Source organism: Mixophyes fleayi, chromosome 5 (genome assembly GCF_038048845.1).
Source record: "Mixophyes fleayi isolate aMixFle1 chromosome 5, aMixFle1.hap1, whole genome shotgun sequence".
NCBI classification, from domain to species: Eukaryota; Metazoa; Chordata; class Amphibia; order Anura; family Limnodynastidae; genus Mixophyes; species Mixophyes fleayi.
Window position 1 is genome coordinate 51,448,710 of NC_134406.1, and position 20,815 is coordinate 51,469,524.

Here is a 20,815-nt window from a genome sequence, read left to right on the forward strand (position 1 = left end):
CCCAATTATCGGACCTTCAGTCTTTGCTGAACTTATCACATAGACATTTATTCAATTCTTACAGATTAGGAACTTTCACTCATCTTAAGGTTCCTGTCTGCCAAAAAGACCTTTCTCCACCTTATTAGACAGACCACAACCAAAGGTTGCTGAGCTATATCACTGCCTGGATCCCGTTGGGAGATCCCCATGCACTTTGGAGTCTGACTTTGGTGAATCCTTAGACAAAGAGGAATGATCTGAGTTTTGGGAACGCACCACATCCAGCTCTATATGAGTAAAGATCTAGGAAAATGTATACAAATTATTATATATCACTGGTATTATGTTCCCACTAGATTATGTGAAATGATTCCTGATGCTTCTGATAGATGCTGGAGAGAGTGTCCATCCCCCACTACTTTCTACATATTTGGTGGTCATGCCCCAAACTACCTAGTTACTGGTCCACGCTAGGAAACCTGATACGTTCAGTCTTGCAAATTGACCTTCCATTCCTGCCTAAATATTACCTGCACCCTCTGCCCACCCAGACAAAAGTTAGCACCAAATTAAGCTTATACGCCACTTCAATTATGCTGCCACCTGTCAGCTCACAACGGAATGGAAATTCTTGCTACACCTTATTTTGCCGCAGTAGGAACTAGGATATGGTATGTTTACCATATGGAATACATGACGGCTATTGTAAACAATTCCGCAAAATCAGTCTGCAAGACCTGTGAACCCTGGGCAATTCACAATAGTATCCACTTACCTTTGGCCCCTTAAGTTCACTTTCTAAATTCATCTTGTCTCTCATCGCTTGCTGGACGTAGCAACGTTCAAGTCCTCGTCGAGTGCAAAGGACACTTACTACAGCCGACGATTTCAGGAAGGGAATGAGGTGGGGAAGGGAGGTATGCCTGTAGTCAGTGCACAGTAAATGCGTGTCAAGCTGCAGCGCACACAGCAGCATCCAAGTCAATCTCTGGGCATCTCTAAGGTACATGTTTTTATGCCGTATCTCTTGCTCCAGCTACAGGGCTAGTCTAAGTGCCAATTACTAGTGATGACGGCTGACTATGTATGCTAGCAGATGTGATTGTAATCAGGAGCAACTGTAAACATTTATTTTATGTACAGTATATATTTATAATATCCTAATAAATGTATTTCATGGGGAAAAAAACTATTTTTTAATGTTTTATCATTTATGTCTATATTATAGACAGATGCTTATTAATTGATTAATAGTTTTTTTTCTTTGCATTCCAAATAAAATTCTTCAACTAATATACAAGGCCATCAACAAAATTACACCGACATACATCTCTTCACTTGTCTCGAAATATCTCCCAGCTCGACACCTCCATTCTGCACAAGATCTGCGGCTCTCTTCCACTCTCATCACATCCTCCTATTCCCGGTTACAGGACTTTTTTCGGGCTGCACCCACTTTGTGGAATTCCCTCCCTTACACAGTAAGACTTTCCTTTAGTCTTCCAACCTTCAAACGATTCTCTGAAAACCCACCTCAGGTAAGCTTATAGTATTCCTCTACCACAGTCTTAATCTCCCGAGGTTACCCTATTACCATCCTCTACACAGCTAACACAAGGCAATAACCCTCTGACCAACATAGTTGTGTGACTGAGCATACAGCCCACTAAATACTTTGTAACCTTTGCATTCTAGCTGGACAAATATTCAATATAATGTAGCACTTACCCTTGTGTATCAAACCATTGTCCCATGGATGGTAAGCTTGCAAGCAGAGCCCTCTTACCGCTCTGTATGTATGTATTACCCAGTATTGTTTTATTACAGTTTGTTCCCAATTGTACAGTGCTATGGAATCTTCTGGCGCTATATAAATAAATGTTGATGATAATGATGATGAAAGGACTGCAGATGAGGTAGGGTCTGATTGTGTAAGCCAGGTTTCAGTTATTGCCAGAAGGTTGAGGTTTTTTGAGAGGAAGAGGTCATGGGCAGCACGGTGGCTGAGTGGTTGGCACTTCTGCCTCACAGCCTTATCTGTGAGGCATTTGTATTTTTCCCCCATGTTTGCGTGGGTTTCCTCCTACACTCCAAAAACATACTGGTAGGATAATTGGCTGCTATTAAATTGCCCTTAGTCTCTATCGGTCTGTGTGTGTCTGTCAGTTAGGGAATTTAGACTGTAAGCTCCAATGGGGCAGGGACTGATGTGAATGAGTTCTCTGTACAGTGCTGCGGAATTAGTGGCGCTATATAAATAGCAGCTGATGATGATGATGATGATGATGTATGGAGGTAAGTCTGTTACAAACAGAACGTGCATTTCAAAGGGCTGATTTAAAGGACTTTGGAGAAGGGAGACAGGTGATATGTTTGAGGTTTGCTGAATTGTCCAGTGCAGTTAGAGAAGTAGTACAGAGGTAGGCTGCAGCAGATGTGGCTTAATGCTGGAAGTATTTATCGAGATGTTGTTCAATGTTTGTCCATCTGTGTTGTTTAACTGCATTTCCAAACACTTTGTGATAGAAACCTAATTAGTGCAGAAAACACGTCTGACCGTACTACATCTCCCCCTAGACCTCATGTTAGACCTCATGTTAAGATATAGTGAGGCTGATTTCAGAATAGACTACATCTGTGCTAAATGGTCAGCTAATCAGAGATAAAAAGAACCCATCCATCTGTACAATTATACTACAAGAGCCGGCCTGTGCCATAGAACGGTTCAATCAGCAGCATCTCACAGGTTACAGCACGATAACAAATTTCTGTTACATACTTTGCTAAAAAGACATTTGCAGAGATGAAAAACACAAATCTTTTGTTGATAAACTTCTTAACTAATAGTACCCATTACAAAGAATCCAAACTTGCAGGACTGGTTCATTTATGTATCTTGAATTAGCTGAATTACAAGCAGCACAAATACATAGAGAAAAGAGAATGACTAATTTGTTTTTATTACCATTATTAACTTAACATATTGTGCAACACAACTGAAAGATATACAGAAAACATAGAGCAAAGATTCCTTTTGTAGCTTTTTGCAATACTGTATATACACCTGACATTGTAAATGTATCCATTCCTGTAGCTAACATCTGACTAAATGATGCTTATTGATGCTGTAATTACATATAATTTGTGCAGTGTCATCATCATATTGTATACATAGGAATATTTGTTTATTATAAGGAATAGCATATTTCTACCATTAATTATAAGTACTTTTTGCTTTTATGTTATTCCATCCTTGGAGATTGTTGTTATTATTGTCATTGATTTGCGAAATATCACACTGCTCCGCATGGACAGACGTTGGGGAAACAGAGCGCACTTAAAACAGATGTACAAGGAAGACAAAGTACATGCAGCTGTGAAAATAAAGGGTCTGGGATATATAACATTCTAAACATATACAACAGAGGTAGCATTATGGATAATAATGTACTTAAGTATTTAAGTGTTATGGGCAGATAGTGCTGTTAACCATAGTAACCACTTAAATGTTAGCTTTCATTTTTTGGTGGGTTTGACTAGGGTCAGGTGTCTACTGTGTTCCTGCAGAAACAAGGAAGAAACCAGGAATTAAGATCGATCAGTGTTTAGTTATGTCTACTACAAAGTATAGATAACGTGCTGAGCACTGCCAATGAATTCAATAGCATCAAACCAGAATTTGGAAGCCAGAAGTGGTGGATGCAGCTCACCTACGTTCCAAAAGCCCTTTCAAACGTGTTTTGCAACAAAGTGCTTTACCAATGCCATATCTCATGGATGCATAAAACATATCTTATATGTCTAATGATGCAATCTCATTGGCCGGTAAATGCGGGACTGATTACATCAAGAAAATTAAATATAAGCACCCATCCTGATTATCACTAATGTGTGTGGGGTGGGTATTAATGTGGGGAGAATTTTAATCTAATGTGTTTGCAGGGGGGAGGGTAGTAATATAATTTGTATGTGTTGTAGGGTTTTAATGTAATGTGGTGAGGCTATTAATGTATTGTGTGCTGGGAGTGTTATTAATGTAATGTGTATTTGGGCTATTAATGTAATGTGTGATGAGTATGGTGCTAATGAAATGTGTGTGTGGGAGGCCATTAATGTAATGTGGGTGCTGGAGGAAGCTGTTAATGTAATATAAAGGATTCTATTAATTTAAAGGGTATTGGGAAGGGCATTACTATGATAATTTATTAGTAAAGCTCCAACATATTATGCAACACTGTACATTGTGGGGATCATAATATAAATAAGTAACTTACAAATACATAAAATAGAAGATAAAGGTAGGCCTGCTCAACTTAATTTACAATATAAGAGGTTTGAATTCTTGGTACATAAAGTAGTGAAATTACAATTGTTGCTGCTGGAAGGGAAAGTGTGTGTGACATCTGTAATGCAGAAGCATTATCAGTCCCCAATAGTAAAGCCTGTATTAGAGATTGGCATTTTGTTCATCTACCAGTTCTGTGGTTAAAAAAAGGGGAGACAGTGGAAACTAGTGACATGAAAGATTATCATCATCATCAACATTTATTTATATAGCGCCAGCAGATTCCGTAGCGCTTTACAGTTGGGAACAAATAGTAATTAAACAATACTGGGTAATACATACATATGTAGAGGTACAGGCTCGGACTGGCCTGCAGGGCAGCAGGACTATCCACCGGTAGGCCCCGCCACGTTATAGGCCACGCCCCCTCCATTGTTAGGGAGGAGCTAAGAAAACAGCTGACTCCCGACTTGCATACAATTCATCTATTGGACATATGCGAGAACAGGAAGGGACAGATGCGTTCCACGCAGGCGCCTTCCTCTCCAACAGTAACAAGCACGGGCCACGAGAAACATCCTCTGATTTCAGTACACTGGGTACCCAGCCACCATCTCTATATACATTGAAACTTTAAGTAAACAAAGTTAAATTTGAAAGCATCGCAGCAATAACCATGTGATATATGTGGACAGTGATCTGAATATTTTTATTTCACTAGCAGAGACTTAAAGAAATACCAATTCCCATCTACTGAACTTGTATGCTATGAACATTATTTTATTGAGATATCAGTGACTGTGTTATATCTGGATCAATGCAGCATTTATACCCACTGCCATTTACCTCCCAGTAGCTAGACTAGTCCAGGTCTATATACCTAGGGTTGTCTGATTTTTTATGTATGTTCAATTGATGCCATACCATATGTATGTATATAGAAATCAATGCCTCATAATATAAATACTGTGGTTTAATTGGAGTATTTTATTTGTCTATATTAATGTATTTTTATGTATTTTAACCAGGATTCAATAAATTGTAATAAAACTTACATTAAATGTTATCCCACTAACTGAACCGAGCCTCTTGCTCACAGCCTAATACAAGATATAGAAAAATACGAATTGTATTCAAGATAAAATAATACAAATTTTATTATTAGTATTACACTTAGAATAATACATAAGTCAATGAGCGCTTAACTTTCAGTATATTATTAGTTCGTAGGGAGGGATAACCTGTGTTAATGCTGCTCTTGCAACAGTAGGGGTAGAGCGCAACTCCTCCCCCCCCCCCCCCCGTTTTTGCCAAACACTCCCGCTAAACATGAGCACACTGCATTCTTTATATACTACACTATGGTGCTAGCTGTCCTTCGTGGGCTGACCACTCTCCCTTTAGTGTCTGGTCTCGCCTCTATGATGGCTGGCCACACCCCCTCTGGTGGGCCCCTAGCGTTGCAGTCCCCCGGTGGGCCCTTCATGCCCCAGTCCGACACTGTAGAGGTAAGAAGGCCATGCTCGCAAGCTTACAATCTATGGGACAATGGTTTGATACACAAGGGTAAGTGCTACATCATATTGAATATTTGTCCAGCTAGAATACAAAGTATTTAGTGGGCTGTATGTTCACTCACACAACTATGTTGGTCAGAGGGTTGTTGTCTTGTGTTAGCTGTGTAGAGGGTGGTAATAGGGTAACCTCGGAAGGTTAAGAGGGTGGTAGTGGAATATTATAAGATTGCCTGAAGAGGTGGGTTTTCAGTGAACGCTTGAAGATTTGAAGACTAGAGGAAAGTCTTGTGGTGGGAGGGAGTGAAATCCATAAAGTGGGTGCAGCCCGAAAAAAAGTTCTTTAACCGAGAATGGGAAGAAGTGATGAGAGTGGAAGAGAGACGCAGATCTTGTGCAGAATGTAGGTGTCGAGTTGGGAGATAGTTTGAGACAAGTCAGGAGATGTATGTTGGTGCAGTTTTGTTAATGGCCTTGTATGTTAGTAGAAAATTTTTATATTGGTTTTGTTGAAAAACAGGCAACCAATGTAGAGACTGACAGAGTGACAGATGTAAAATGATTTGCAAGGAAAATCAATCTAGCCGCTGCGTGCAAAATAGATTGTAGGGGCTCTAGTCTGATTTTGGGAAGACCAGTAAGGATGCGGGAGATGATGAGTGCATGAATTAAAGTTTTGCAGTGTCTTGTGTGAGATATGTGCGTATTCAGGAAATGTTTTTTAGATGTATATAACATGATGTAAAAGATTAACTAATCACTGTAGAAATCAGTCAGCTGCTCAATGTTATTCTGGATAGTAATGTAATTTCCTATTTAGCAAATGTGGGTTTTATTTATTTAATGTTGGATCTGGTTGGTGGAAGGGAGGCCTAGATTGTTCACTTGTTTCTCTGCTTTTCTGTAACAGGATCCGATCAAGCAGCAAGAGAACTGAAGGTACCAGCACCAGCAGCATTTAGTCAAAGCTAAAAGAACCGGTAGGGGAAGGAGAATAATCTGACAATTTATCAAATGTGACGGGTCACATATGTATTCCCCACTCTACCCTTGTCACCTGTGCTCCCCCCACCCTCCCTCACGTTGTCACATATGATCGTTACCCTCCCTCACGCTGTCACATATGTATTCCCCACTCTACCCTTGTCACCTGTGCTCCCCCCACCCTCCCTCACGTTGTCACATATAATCGTTACCCTCCCTCACGCTGTCACATATGTATTCCCCACTCTACCCTTGTCACCTGTGCTCCCCCCACCCTCCCTCACGTTGTCACATATGATCGTTACCCTCCCTCACGCTGTCACATATGTATTCCCCACTCTACCCTTGTCACCTGTGCTCCCCCCACCCTCCCTCACGTTGTCACATATGATCGTTACCCTCCCTCACGCTGTCACATATGTATTCCCCACTCTACCCTTGTCACCTGTGCTCCCCCCACCCTCCCTCACGCTGTCACATATGTATTCCCCACTCTACCCTTGTCACCTGTGCTCCCCCCACCCTCCCTCACGTTGTCACATATGTATTCCCCACTCTACTCTTGTCACCTGTGCTCCCCCCACCCTCCCTCACGTTGTCACATATGTATTCCCCACTCTACTCTTGTCACCTGTGCTCCCCCCACCCTCCCTCACGTTGTCACATATGATCGTTACCCTCCCTCACGCTGTCACATATGTATTCCCCACTCTACCCTTGTCACCTGTGCTCCCCCCACCCTCCCTCACGTTGTCACATATGATCGTTACCCTCCCTCACGTTGTCACATATGTATTCCCCACTCTACTCTTGTCACCTGTGCTCCCCCCACCCTCCCTCACGTTGTCACATATGTATTCCCCACTCTACTCTTGTCACCTGTGCTCCCCCCACCCTCCCTCACGTTGTCACATATGTATTCCCCACTCTACTCTTGTCACCTGTGCTCCCCCCACCCTCCCTCACGCTGTCACATATGTATTCCCCACTCTACCCTTGTCACCTGTGCTCCCCCCACCCTCCCTCACGCTGTCACATATGTATTCCCCACTCTACCCTTGTCACCTGTGCTCCCCCCACCCTCCCTCACGTTGTCACATATGATCGTTACCCTCCCTCACGCTGTCACATATGTATTCCCCACTCTACCCTTGTCACCTGTGCTCCCCCCACCCTCCCTCACGTTGTCACATATGTATTCCCCACTCTACTCTTGTCACCTGTGCTCCCCCCACCCTCCCTCACGCTGTCACATATGTATTCCCCACTCTACCCTTGTCACCTGTGCTCCCCCCACCCTCCCTCACGTTGTCACATATGATCGTTACCCTCCCTCACGCTGTCACATATGTATTCCCCACTCTACCCTTGTCACCTGTGCTCCCCCCACCCTCCCTCACGTTGTCACATATGATCGTTACCCTCCCTCACGCTGTCACATATGTATTCCCCACTCTACCCTTGTCACCTGTGCTCCCCCCACCCTCCCTCACGTTGTCACATATGATCATTACCCTCCCTCACGCTGTCACATATGTATTCCCCACTCTACCCTTGTCACCTGTGCTCCCCCCACCCTCCCTCACGCTGTCACATATGTATTCCCCACTCTACCCTTGTCACCTGTGCTCCCCCCACCCTCCCTCACGTTGTCACATATGTATTCCCCACTCTACTCTTGTCACCTGTGCTCCCCCCACCCTCCCTCACGCTGTCACATATGTATTCCCCACTCTACCCTTGTCACCTGTGCTCCCCCCACCCTCCCTCACGCTGTCACATATGTATTCCCCACTCTACCCTTGTCACCTGTGCTCCCCCCACCCTCCCTCACGCTGTCACATATGTATTCCCCACTCTACCCTTGTCACCTGTGCTCCCCCCACCCTCCCTCACGTTGTCACATATGATCGTTACCCTCCCTCACGCTGTCACATATGTATTCCCCACTCTACCCTTGTCACCTGTGCTCCCCCCACCCTCCCTCACGCTGTCACATATGTATTCCCCACTCTACCCTTGTCACCTGTGCTCCCCCCACCCTCCCTCACGCTGTCACATATGTATTCCCCACTCTACCCTTGTCACCTGTGCTCCCCCCACCCTCCCTCACGTTGTCACATATGTATTCCCCACTCTACTCTTGTCACCTGTGCTCCCCCCACCCTCCCTCACGCTGTCACATATGTATTCCCCACTCTACCCTTGTCACCTGTGCTCCCCCCACCCTCCCTCACGCTGTCACATATGTATTCCCCACTCTACCCTTGTCACCTGTGCTCCCCCCACCCTCCCTCATGTTGTCACATATGATCGTTACCCTCCCTCACGCTGTCACATATGTATTCCCCACTCTACCCTTGTCACCTGTGCTCCCCCCACCCTCCCTCACGTTGTCACATATGTATTCCCCACTCTACCCTTGTCACCTGTGCTCCCCCCACCCTCCCTCATGTTGTCACATATGATCGTTACCCTCCCTCACGCTGTCACATATGTATTCCCCACTCTACCCTTGTCACCTGTGCTCCCCCCACCCTCCCTCACGCTGTCACATATGTATTCCCCACTCTACCCTTGTCACCTGTGCTCCCCCCACCCTCCCTCACGCTGTCACATATGTATTCCCCACTCTACCCTTGTCACCTGTGCTCCCCCCACCCTCCCTCACGTTGTCACATATGTATTCCCCACTCTACCCTTGTCACCTGTGCTCCCCCCACCCTCCCTCATGTTGTCACATATGATCGTTACCCTCCCTCACGCTGTCACATATGTATTCCCCACTCTACCCTTGTCACCTGGGCTCCCCCCACCCTCCCTCACGTTGTCACATATGATCGTTACCCTCCCTCACGCTGTCACATATGTATTCCCCACTCTACCCTTGTCACCTGTGCTCCCCCCACCCTCCCTCACGTTGTCACATATGATCGTTACCCTCCCTCACATTGTCACATAAGATACATGACAATGGGTAGGAAAGAGTTTGTGGGTTATATGTGATGAAGGGCAGAAGGATGGGGGGGGGGGGGGCATATGTGACAAGAATAGGGGGCGTGTGTGACAAGGGGATGGAGGGCTAGAGGCATCTTAATCCACCACAGTGCAATAGACACTACTGAACTCTGCAACATGTTGTTAAGCTCCAGCTTGTAGGAAAGTTTTAACATGTGTTCGGCTGGTCTTCCTGGCTTAGTTTGATGTGCGCAGCTGGACATGGCAGTGATATCAGGGGCACTTAGCTCTCAACTGATTTCCCCTCGTAATGTGCATGGTAAAGTAAGTATAGTGCACAGCATATTAGCATATTGTATTTCTGGATCATACTGCTACAGACCATGGAGCTGATGCAGAGTGAGTCCTACACCAATATCTTGTATAAAATCCATCTGCTCATCCCCAGAAAACTGTCCGGAGGCCTATGCAGATTGGCATGACTCTGGCACATATATCCACTTGCGCCTGGAGAGACAGGAAGGAGGAGGGAAGGGGCGGTCTAACGTAGGCTCAGTACAGTTATAGCGTGTTTGTGCAATTGCAAAAAAATGCAGACCTGGACTCAGACACAAAAAAAAACAGATTTAAAGATAATAACTTGTATGTTTTAAGATTTATAATGTATAACATATTATGTAATAAATAAAACAACAACAAAACAATAAAAGACTAGGGGGTATATTTACTAAACGGCGGGTGTTGGAAAAGTGGAGATGTTGCCTATAGCAACCAATCAGATTCTAGCTTTCATTTATTTAGTGCATCCTACAAAATGACAGCTAGAATCTGATTGTTGCTATAGGCAACATCTCCACTTTTTCAAACCCGCCGTTTAGTAAATCTAGCCCTAGGTATGTGTTTATATCAGAGTACTACACATGCATGTAGTGTGAGAGGAGCATAGTAGGAAATGTATATATGCTAGTGATGTGAATCTCCCTAACACCACACATGTTGCAAATGTGTAATGTATCTTTAGAGAGGTATACCCAGGCTATCCCCGAATCATTTCGACATATGTTTACCATACGTATGGGACCAATTAGCTGACAGGGTCCTACCTGCCTGGATCTGTCTTTGTGCTTCATATACTGGTTAATGTTTGGTCCCGAGTTTGCACACTCTCTTCAATTCCATCCTCAATGGGACATCTTGGTCTAAGGAATCCCTAGAGGCTAGGACCAAAGTGATTCACAAAGAGACAAAGATATCTATAATATAATATAATATCTCCCTGCTCAGTAAATATATGCTAAAATGCTTGCAAATAGAATTAATTCAGTACTCACATCCCTAGTTCATTATGATCAGGTAGGATTTGTCCTGGAACATCAGCCAATGGATAATACAAGGAGCCATTCATCTGATCCACATTCTCAAAATCGGGGAAAATGACAGTCATTATTCCCTCTGTAGACACAGGAGAAGACTTTCATCAGAATATCTTGGCATTTTATGTCCCAAGCTTTAATCTCCAGAATCTTTCTCACAGTCATCAAATCCCTCTATTCCCACCCTTTAGCGAGTCATGATTAATGGTCCTCCTTCTGATACTATCTGCGTCAGTAACAGGGCTGCCCCCTCTCCCTCTACCTTTGCCCTAGTCATAAAGCCCCTTGCAGGAACCATCAGAGCCTGCCCTGACATAAAAGGTGTGTGGACCGGCCATCTTGATGGCAAGTTATCTCACTTTGTTCATGTTGTTCTCTAGACCCTCCAACATGCCCATAAATATCCCATTTTTGGTACAGAGTCAGTTTCCTCTTTTCCTTGCTCCTTCCATGTCCCGTCCGCAACGTTCCATGTTCCTTCCTCCTCTGCAAGCCTCTCCAGGATGTGGATAACCATTCAGCCAAATTGGCCTCCCACATTCTAGCCGCTGTGAGATGATTAAGACATGGAAACAGAGTGACCCTTCTCGCATTTCTGCCCTGAAGACCTATATTTGGTTTATTGCTTGGTTGGAGAAGATTACCCACCATTTGCATGATATATTCCATACAATCTGGGCACCCTGGCTTTACCTATAGCTCTAATCTTGCTCCACTGAATTCCTGTAGCAATTCAGGTATAAATATAGAAGTGGAAGTTGCTCAATCAATTTATAGGTTCATAGCAGGTGCTTAAAAGGGTGGGGTTATCCTAAAAGGAACAAACACACCAAAAATTCCCCCAGCACACTGCTATAGCCAGCAAATGATCTGACATTTCTACTGTAGATAAAAATGCAAAAGTCTTAGTTGCACACATTTGCAAATGTATGTTAAAGCCACCCACCACTCCACGGTGCTTTTGCTAATAGCGTGGTCCTAACTCTAAACAATGAGAGTCCCATATACTTGGGCCATACATATGTGTTTTTAAATTGAGAGCCAACTTACCAAAGAGGTACCCCAGAAGCCTCCATACAGCAATTCATCGCCAGTACTCCCCCTCAGCTACTGACACCAACATGCCTCTCAGACAGATACAGAAGTGGAAGTTGCTCAATCAATTTATAGGCTTATAGCAGGTGCTTGAAAGGGTGGGGTTACCCTAAAAGGAACAAACACACAAACAATTCACACTGCTATAGCCAGCAACAGACCTGCCATTTCTACTGTAGATAAAAATGCAGAAGTCTTAGTTGCACACAATTGCAAATGTATGTTAAAGCCACCCGCAATTCAGCTATAGCCAGGCCTCAACTACCCTACTTGCCGAGTTGTGCCCCTTGTCGAAACTTCACTTTCCATACCTCTTTGAGGAGTTCTTTCCAACTGCGATGACCATGCCCCCCCTCCTCCCTCCCACCCCTGTCACCCCAATTTAAAAATTAAATCTATTGGTATTAACATATGAAATTGCTTTCAGTACTGTACTCTGATTGTGATTGTTCCTATTAAAACCTAGATTTTGTTTGTTGTTTATGTTTGTATTTGAAAATTCCAAAATTAATTTAAAAAAATTGAGCACCACTGGCCAAATTGCATGTTTCACTGAATATCTAAGTGATAAGAAGTTAACTCAAGCTCTGCAGGGTTCAAACTTCAACATGACATATTTCCATGCAGTTTAATGTATGATTATTACTCACTTGCTGAATTTAGCAGATCGAAAGAAGAGACTGTGAATGTGGCCCATACAAACATTTGTGCAACCTTACAGTTGTTTCATTAACACTATTTTCTTTATTTTACTTTAGGGCCTCCAAACTTGGTTGACTCCATTATGCCTTTAACTAAGCCAGATACATTTGGAAAAACCCGTGACTATTATCTGGATGAAAAGAAGAATGGTTTCAGCTAAATATCAACAAAACCTGTAACATATCTGAAAAGCAATCATTAAGTGCTTTATTTAATTTTAATTTTTTTGAAACTCATTATTTTCAATTGATTCATTACAACGTGGAATCCTAGTGAAAGAACGAGGAGAGCTAAAACATAACCTAAAAAATATATATATAATCTAGTGCTTTTTTAATGGCTTTCAATTGGGTATTACTGAAAATCTCTGGGGAGATCTCAAACACACAAAATATGCTGGAAGCCCAAATATTTATTTTCAGATTTTTCCCCTGAAAAATCACGTCTTCAGGCAAGCTTATAATATTCCTCAACCACCTTCCTAAACTTACTAGATTACCCTGTTACCACCAGTTACACAATTCATACAAGACAACAACCCTCTGACAAACATTGCTGTGTGACTGGATCATGTAGCATACTAATCCCTTTTGATTTTTGTTTTTTTTACCTTTGCAATCTGGCTGGATCAAAATGCAATATGTAGACTTAACCTCATGTATCCAACTCCCATTGTCCCATAGATTGTACGGTTGTGAGCAGGGATTTTTCACCTCTTTGTCTGTTTAACCCAATTTGTTTATCAGGGGCGTACGCAGGATTTTTAGGGAAGGACGCTTTTTTGACAGTGCCGTTGTATAGTACAGTGCCAATATGTAGGGCACGTCTTTAACGGAGGGGAGGGGTTTCTGGAGACCCAGAAACCCCCCCTGCGTGCGCCCCTGTTTATTACTGTGTTTGTCCACAATCGTAAAGCGCTACGTAATTTGCTGGTGCTATATAAGTAGATGTTGATGATAATGATGATGATGATAGTAATGATGATGATGATGATGAGCTAGATGAGTTGTGCAAGGATGAGTGGTGAGAAAATCCCATAGGTAACAATAAGTACTGACTGACAGGGTGCCCTAACTATTGCAAAAGTCATATTCACTCTTTTATTTTAGTTAGTCGCTTAAACTCAGCAAATTGTAATTATGTATTAAAAAGTGCAGAAATATGTGATGTTGATGTCGTACCCTGCAGAGGGTGTAAGGTCAGATACGCCAGACCAGTTATGCTCAAACTTTTACACTGAACTGTATGTTTCTATGCTTCTTAGGCTGCAAGTGCTCTGTACTAATTATGCTTTTAGAATCTACTATCTGTCTCAGTTTGCAAATTTGTAATTGAGGCTTAGTTACTAACCTATGATTATCTAGTTCAAGGTTAAATAATTAGTACTTATTTGATTAGTTGCTACAGGCTACTGCATACCAGCCTATTCATGCAATCCTACAGAGTGGCACACAATATTTTAATATCTCATGTGGTCACCGAGTAAAGTAAAAGGTTCCACATTGATAGGCATCCCTTGAGCGATTTCATTGATTGCAGCCTTCCTAGTTAAATCCAGCCACATGGAATCTAGATTATAGGAGCACTCAGATTGAGAAAGCGGATATGATACAGCATTATTATTCTGAAGCGGGACATGATTTTGCGGTGGCATTAATGGACTCTATAATGGCATTATGAGGCTATATAGTGGCGTAATGAAATAATTGTATTATGACATGGCAGTATGGTCTATTTTGGTAGAAAAATTCAGTGTCTGAACTACCATTGGTGCAGCAGGTGGGGTGCAACGGGGCCAATAGAGATAATGGGGCCCGCTACATGGGGGAACTAACGAGCTGTGGGCCCCGGTTCCCTCCTTCCCACTTCCCTGCATCGGGGCCCACAGCTTGCAAGTTTTGCCTCGGCAATGATTAGTCCATGTTGTGACATTATAGTATGGAGCTATATAGCTAAGCATGGACATGTTCTATATGTGCTGGACATTGGTCTGTATATAATCATTTCAGTCTGCTGCATGTTCTGCTCCCCTAAGCCATCTTATCTGTACCACCCCATACAACGATCCCTCTATATTCATAACTCTCTATGGTCCATGCCCTTAACTCATCTCATAATTACAGATAAAGTAAATGGAAATTATTCAGGATGATTTCTGTTTCAGTCAATTGTTTATAGGCAAATTGTATTTTTTTTCATTTACAAAATAAAATGTAAAAAAAAGCCCAGTGAGAAAGGTGTCACCCAGCGCCTCTGCTGCCCTAGGCTAGGGCCTATGTGGTATTTCCACAAACTTGGGCTAGCATCTTTGCCATAAATATATCATATGTATAATATTCACTTGTCTAATATTTACGTTTTAGCCATACACTGAGCATATCCACTTTCTCATATTACACATCTATTAAATTGTATGTCTCAATAACTATATCCATTTGGTTTATCTCTTAAGCTGTAAACTACTACGCATTTCTGTGTCGCATAACATAAGGGGAATTAATAATTCTAGTAGTGATTTTGTATTGCATTATCACAAAGTAGCCACTGGGGGGTGACAGAGAGCAGAATTTGCTGGTCAGCCTCTGCCCCTTCTGGACTGATCACAGTTTCCTGCCTCTGGGTGAGCTCTTGCTGACATCACACTTCTTGCAGCCTCCCAGCTGGATCCGTGTTTGTGTTGCTGGAGCTCCCAGTCCTCTTCTTGTTCGCTGTCTGTGGAAAGTAAATCGGGGTGACCAGCAGTTTGCTCTGCATTTTGCCTGAGTGATCTCCAGTCATCTTGGAGTTGCAGAATCATTGTGGATTGTATAGCTTCCCTGCCATAAATATCCTTAATCCAGCCCTGAGAATGGACTGTCAGCAGCCGGGACACCCTTGATCTGTATGTATGATCGCCCCACTGGGTGCTGGATTATTGGGGGGCATCGCTCCAAGCAGCCAACAAGTGAGAGTAAGTACCATAAAACAGACCCTTTATCTTTGCACCCCAAACTCCTAAAATCACAGCTACTATCGGATTGATTCCCTTCTTTACTGAATGACTTAACCCCCAATAACTATTTCCCGTGCGCAGTAATGGGGCTCTCCTTCCTGTGCACATAGAGAGTTACTTTCCATTTGCAGTTTATGTGGCACAAATCCAAGTACAATGTCACACAGTAAGATGAAGTGAGAACTTATTGTACAGTTTATTTCCTGACAGTATGTTCTATGCTCAGGGTATGTGCAAAAAGTGTTCATAATAGAATGTATGTATGCATACTTGTATTATGTGTGCACAGGCTTGCACACATGATACATGTGTATGGAAATACAAAAGCCCTTTATTTTTTTTACTGATAGTTTTAATTTACCTTTTTAATCATTTTGAGTCATTTTTATTCAATCATTTGAAAGGGATTGTAGTTTTGAAACAATTACAATAGTTTGGAAATGCTGCTGTACACAGTGCTTTAGAATTTTAAAAGTTTGAAATGATTGTAGCTCAGGGTGGTGTCAGGAATAAGTGAGACTGCAGCTGGCAGGCAGCAATGTAAGAAAATGTTTCTTTACTTACTGGGCTGTTATACCAATGATGTGTCTCAAGGGTAACCTACCACACATGCCTGTAGAAACTTTATTGGCAGAATACCATATCTAATTGCGTTAGACACCTTTGTAAGCTTACTTGGGTCTGGAAGAGAATGTTACTTGCTTGTGCAAATTTAAGAGGTTTGCTGTTGTGTGTGTGTGTGTGTGTTTATATATATATATATATATATATATATATATATATATATATATATATATATATATATATAATATCTCACCACATCGCACTGATTGACAGTTCCAGCACTATTGTCTAGGAAGTGCAAATATTTTTCAGCACTGTAGAATAAACACCTGTATGAAATAAACAGATAATGCTCACAAGATACAATTTACTCTAGAGATCAACTTGATAACACACATCTTCCTTCTCACTAATATCGTGTGGCTGTTTCATGCCTCAGTAACTGTTGAAAACATAAGTCTAGCAACGTTTGCACGGTTAACACATTTCCACTTGAGTGTCACATGCAAAGTTTATGTCACAGACTTTTCTTTGGTTCCTGTTGACTTCTTTAGAATTTCTTTTATAGCATTATATTAAAGTTGCTTATTTTGCAACTTTTTATGGCTAGGTTTAATAGCCGCTTTCTTCTGCGCCGGGAGTGGCAACCTTCTGTTGTACATTTCATATACTTTGGTATCAATAGTAAATGTTATTTAGAACAACAATCACGAAAACTGCTGTTCCTGCAAAGACCCCTCTCCTGTCTTTTCTATGGTCACTATTGCAAAGTGACCACCTTTGTGCTAGTGACCGGAGGGGAGAGCAGTAAGATGCAGGGAGGGATATGAAGATCCCTCTACCGCAATACTCTCCCCATAGGCTTCAAAGGCTAACGCCATTTGTGTTAATTTCTTCATTTCCTGCAGTATTCATGCACCAGTACTTGTACAATATAATGCAGTTCTACTGTTAGTGCACATTGGGCCTGATTCAAGTCTGCTCGCAACTTGCGATTAAGAAAGCGCTCAGAACTGTAACATACTGCCGCCTGTATTCAAATCCAAGCGGATCTCAAGCGCATTTAGATTTGCATCTGGGTGAAAATCATACTTGCCAACTCTCCCGCACTCCCGGGAGAGCAGGCAAGTATCCCGCATACGGCAACTTGCTGTCAAAATGACGAGATTCACGGTGAATCGTGTCATTTTGGCCCTGCCCCTGCGACAAAATTACATTTCGTCATGGGGCGGGGCCAAAGTGCCGTGATTCACAGTGCCCCGCCCCTCCCACCACGCCACCCATCCTGCCCGGGATCTCCCGGAATGAAGTTTTAAAAGTTTAGCAAGTATGGTGTAAATACACTCTGCCTAAACGTTACATGCTGTATGTTAACATACAGAACAGGGTGAAGGATACACACAGTGTGAGCATTAAAAAGAAATATGGCTGGTTAAAAAAAAAATCTTATAATTTTCTTTTCATTAAATACATAAAATAAGATGTTCTTATTGCATACCCTACATACAATGTTTTTTTTATGTTCTTTTTTAGTTGTATAAACATGTTCTGAGCCAGCTTGTGGCAGTAGGAACAAAGACTTTGTCAGTCGGCACTATCAGTCAGCACTTACACCTGCCCTGTAGCTGGTTGGTATACATGACATGGATCAGTCACATCTGCCCTTCTGTACATTGGTTACGGTGGTCTGCCAATTCCCACCCCTGTTCCACCCTTCAAGCTGTAGTCAGTCCTACGTGTCATTTGCATTTGGACATGAACTGCATGCAGTTGTGTTTATTGGTGTAAGGTCCATTTGGGAGTGTGCGTAGTTCTATTTCACGCAGATACAGCACACAGACTTTCATCCGAACATGAATCAGCCCCATTAAGAACATAGTACACTATGCTGCAGGGAGGCATTGAAAACACGCTTCAAAGGCTCTTTTTAAGTGATGACAAAGTACAAGCTTTTTGTCTACCCTCTTAACTGGAGTTGTTTATCAATGCAGAAACATGGCTTAGAAATAACAAAGGTACATCTTTTTCGGGAAATGTTATTGTCCTGCACAAAATATATAATCTTTCTGTAGAAGCTAAAATATTTTTATTTGTTAAAAATCTGTGTGTACAGGTGACCAAATAATACATCTGGGATAGCCAAATCACTGGCATGTCTGATTGTCCTGTCTGGAGCAATTTTGTCCTGTAGAAATGATTGGGTTGAACAATGTGTTTTGTATCCGCTTGATTTAAAGTGTCCCTTGTGTCTAGGCAGTGTGACACAAGCCATTTTGTTAGCTGAACATGACAGTTCAGTATATCAATTCACCAAGAACCAGTTTATGTAATAAAAAAAATCCTGTTTTCATGATGTCATGGAGGGTGCATCATAAAACAAAATGTTGCTTTGCACTCAGGAAATCTGTTGTACATATGGAAACAGCAGCCCCTATGTAAGTATTATTTTAACTATCACCAGCTGTGACCATTTTTTTTTTTAAATCATTTGCATGCACTTTATAAGTGTTGTCTATAGCTATTTTATTTAAAACAACTTAAAGGTTTAATGATCCTATAATGTTATACTCTCTACAGGATTTACACTTCAAAGCTATATATAATGCCATTCTTATTGTGAAGTGGTTGCCAAGCAAATAAAATTGTTTGATATTAACAATCCAATTTTTTTATATAAAGAGGTGATTCATTTTCTGGATGTTTCATGAGGAAACTTAATGAATTAGTCACATGTGACTAGAGAGCACGAATACATCACATGCTTACCATGTAACCAATAGGTCTACTTCTGTTCTGTAAAGGATGTGATTTCAGAGAATAACCATTGTCTTTGGCCACCAAGACTGTGAGAGCTGTCAACACCCTATCCTGTGGCATATGGAATTTTCCAAATTTGGGGAACACTTGTGACAATGATTTTATAGGTAACTTTGCAGAAAATGTGGCGTTGCCCGTGGCAACCAATCAGATAATAACTTTCAGGTTTTTAACTGTATTAGAAGAATGACAGAATCTGGTTGCTATGAGCAACACTGCCATCGTTTCTACACAATTACCCGTAGAACAGTCTGGGAATCTTCGCTGCTGGACAGTTTAATATTGTGTTATTCAGGTGTTTCAATAGCCAACATAACATGGCCATTGTACCCCAGTATAATATAATTATATGTAGTGTAAATACTCATCTTATAGAAATGTTAAGCAGTAATGAGAGTTCATCATCCAGCATGCAGTGTAATATTAACCATAGTGACCCATGCGGCTGCCATTGGGCCCGTAGACACAAGAGCCCAGTGAGAGTCGGGCCCCTGAAGGCTAACGGCATATGCGTACCCATGCGTATTAGTCTAGGGAACGCTGTGATTTTACACTATGGGCTAGATTTACTAAGCTGTGGGTTTGAAAAAGTGGGGATGTTGCCTATAGCAACCAATCAGATTCTAGCTGTCATTTTGTAGAAGGTACTAAATAAATGAAAGCTAGAATCTGATTTGTTGCTATAGGCAACATCCCCACTTTTTCAAACCCGCAGCTTAGTAATTCTAGCCCTATGTCTTCATGCACGTAGCAGGCAGTATAAGTAATAAACTCCCTTACATACAAGCACTGCTTTGCACTTTGACCACATTCAGAGAGCGAATTATTGCTCTTGTGTCAGAAAATTACACTGTATACACTGCTGTGCGCAGGAAAATAACCTTGAAGCACAAAGTTCCCCAGGCTAATAAACATGACTGCACAAAGCCCCCGTATGCCCTTAGCGTGCACAGACAGCAGTGACGTGTGAGGAGGTGAAGTAGGGTGCAATCACTTTATTCCACTTATACCTATGAGCGCAAGAGACGTGGTATTGTGCAGTTTTGATTGGGACAGATGTAATCCCGCAGATATATTTTTATTTTTTAAACAGCAAATCTTTGTACCTTTATGTTACATAAAGCTGAAAAGTAATTTTCCAGGATGTTGTCCTATAACTCAGTCGTCCATGTGCACAAGCATTCTGCGTGACAGGTTTAAAAGGCTGCCGCTGCAGAAATCTGTCTCACACATGGAAGCATAACTCAACTCTGAAGTGGTCATGTGATGTTCAAGAAGGTGGGGTGCGTGTCTCTGCTCATTGCATCTTATGTCATGTGACAGTGGTTGCCATGTGAGTTGCATGACATGTGACAGTATTTGCGTCACTGTGAACTATAAATTGTTAACAGTAGCTTGAATTACAAAGGAAAAGTGAACAAAAAAAAGTCTTCTTACAAGTGATTTATGTTAAAAAAACACACCTAATCTTTGCCATGGTCTTGTACCTGTATGGCATCATGGACTGGTGTCCATCTCACACATTGTTCTATCATTGTAAATGCTAGTA

At 42.1% G+C, this 20,815-nt stretch overlaps 1 protein-coding gene across 2 annotated transcripts in view; it reads left to right on the forward strand.

Annotated features, from left to right (window-relative positions):
* The first annotated feature begins 15,523 nt into the window (after window positions 1–15,523).
* The window catches only part of LOC142158315 (mitogen-activated protein kinase kinase kinase 3-like), a 117,741-nt gene continuing 112,449 nt past the window's right edge, over window positions 15,524–20,815 (forward strand). For both annotated transcript variants that reach the window (XM_075212182.1, XM_075212183.1), the window contains exon 1: window positions 15,524–15,843. In XM_075212182.1, coding sequence (XP_075068283.1) covers window positions 15,781–15,843 — 63 coding nt within the window. In that variant the 5' untranslated portion in view covers window positions 15,524–15,780. The remainder of the gene's footprint in view (window positions 15,844–20,815) is intronic.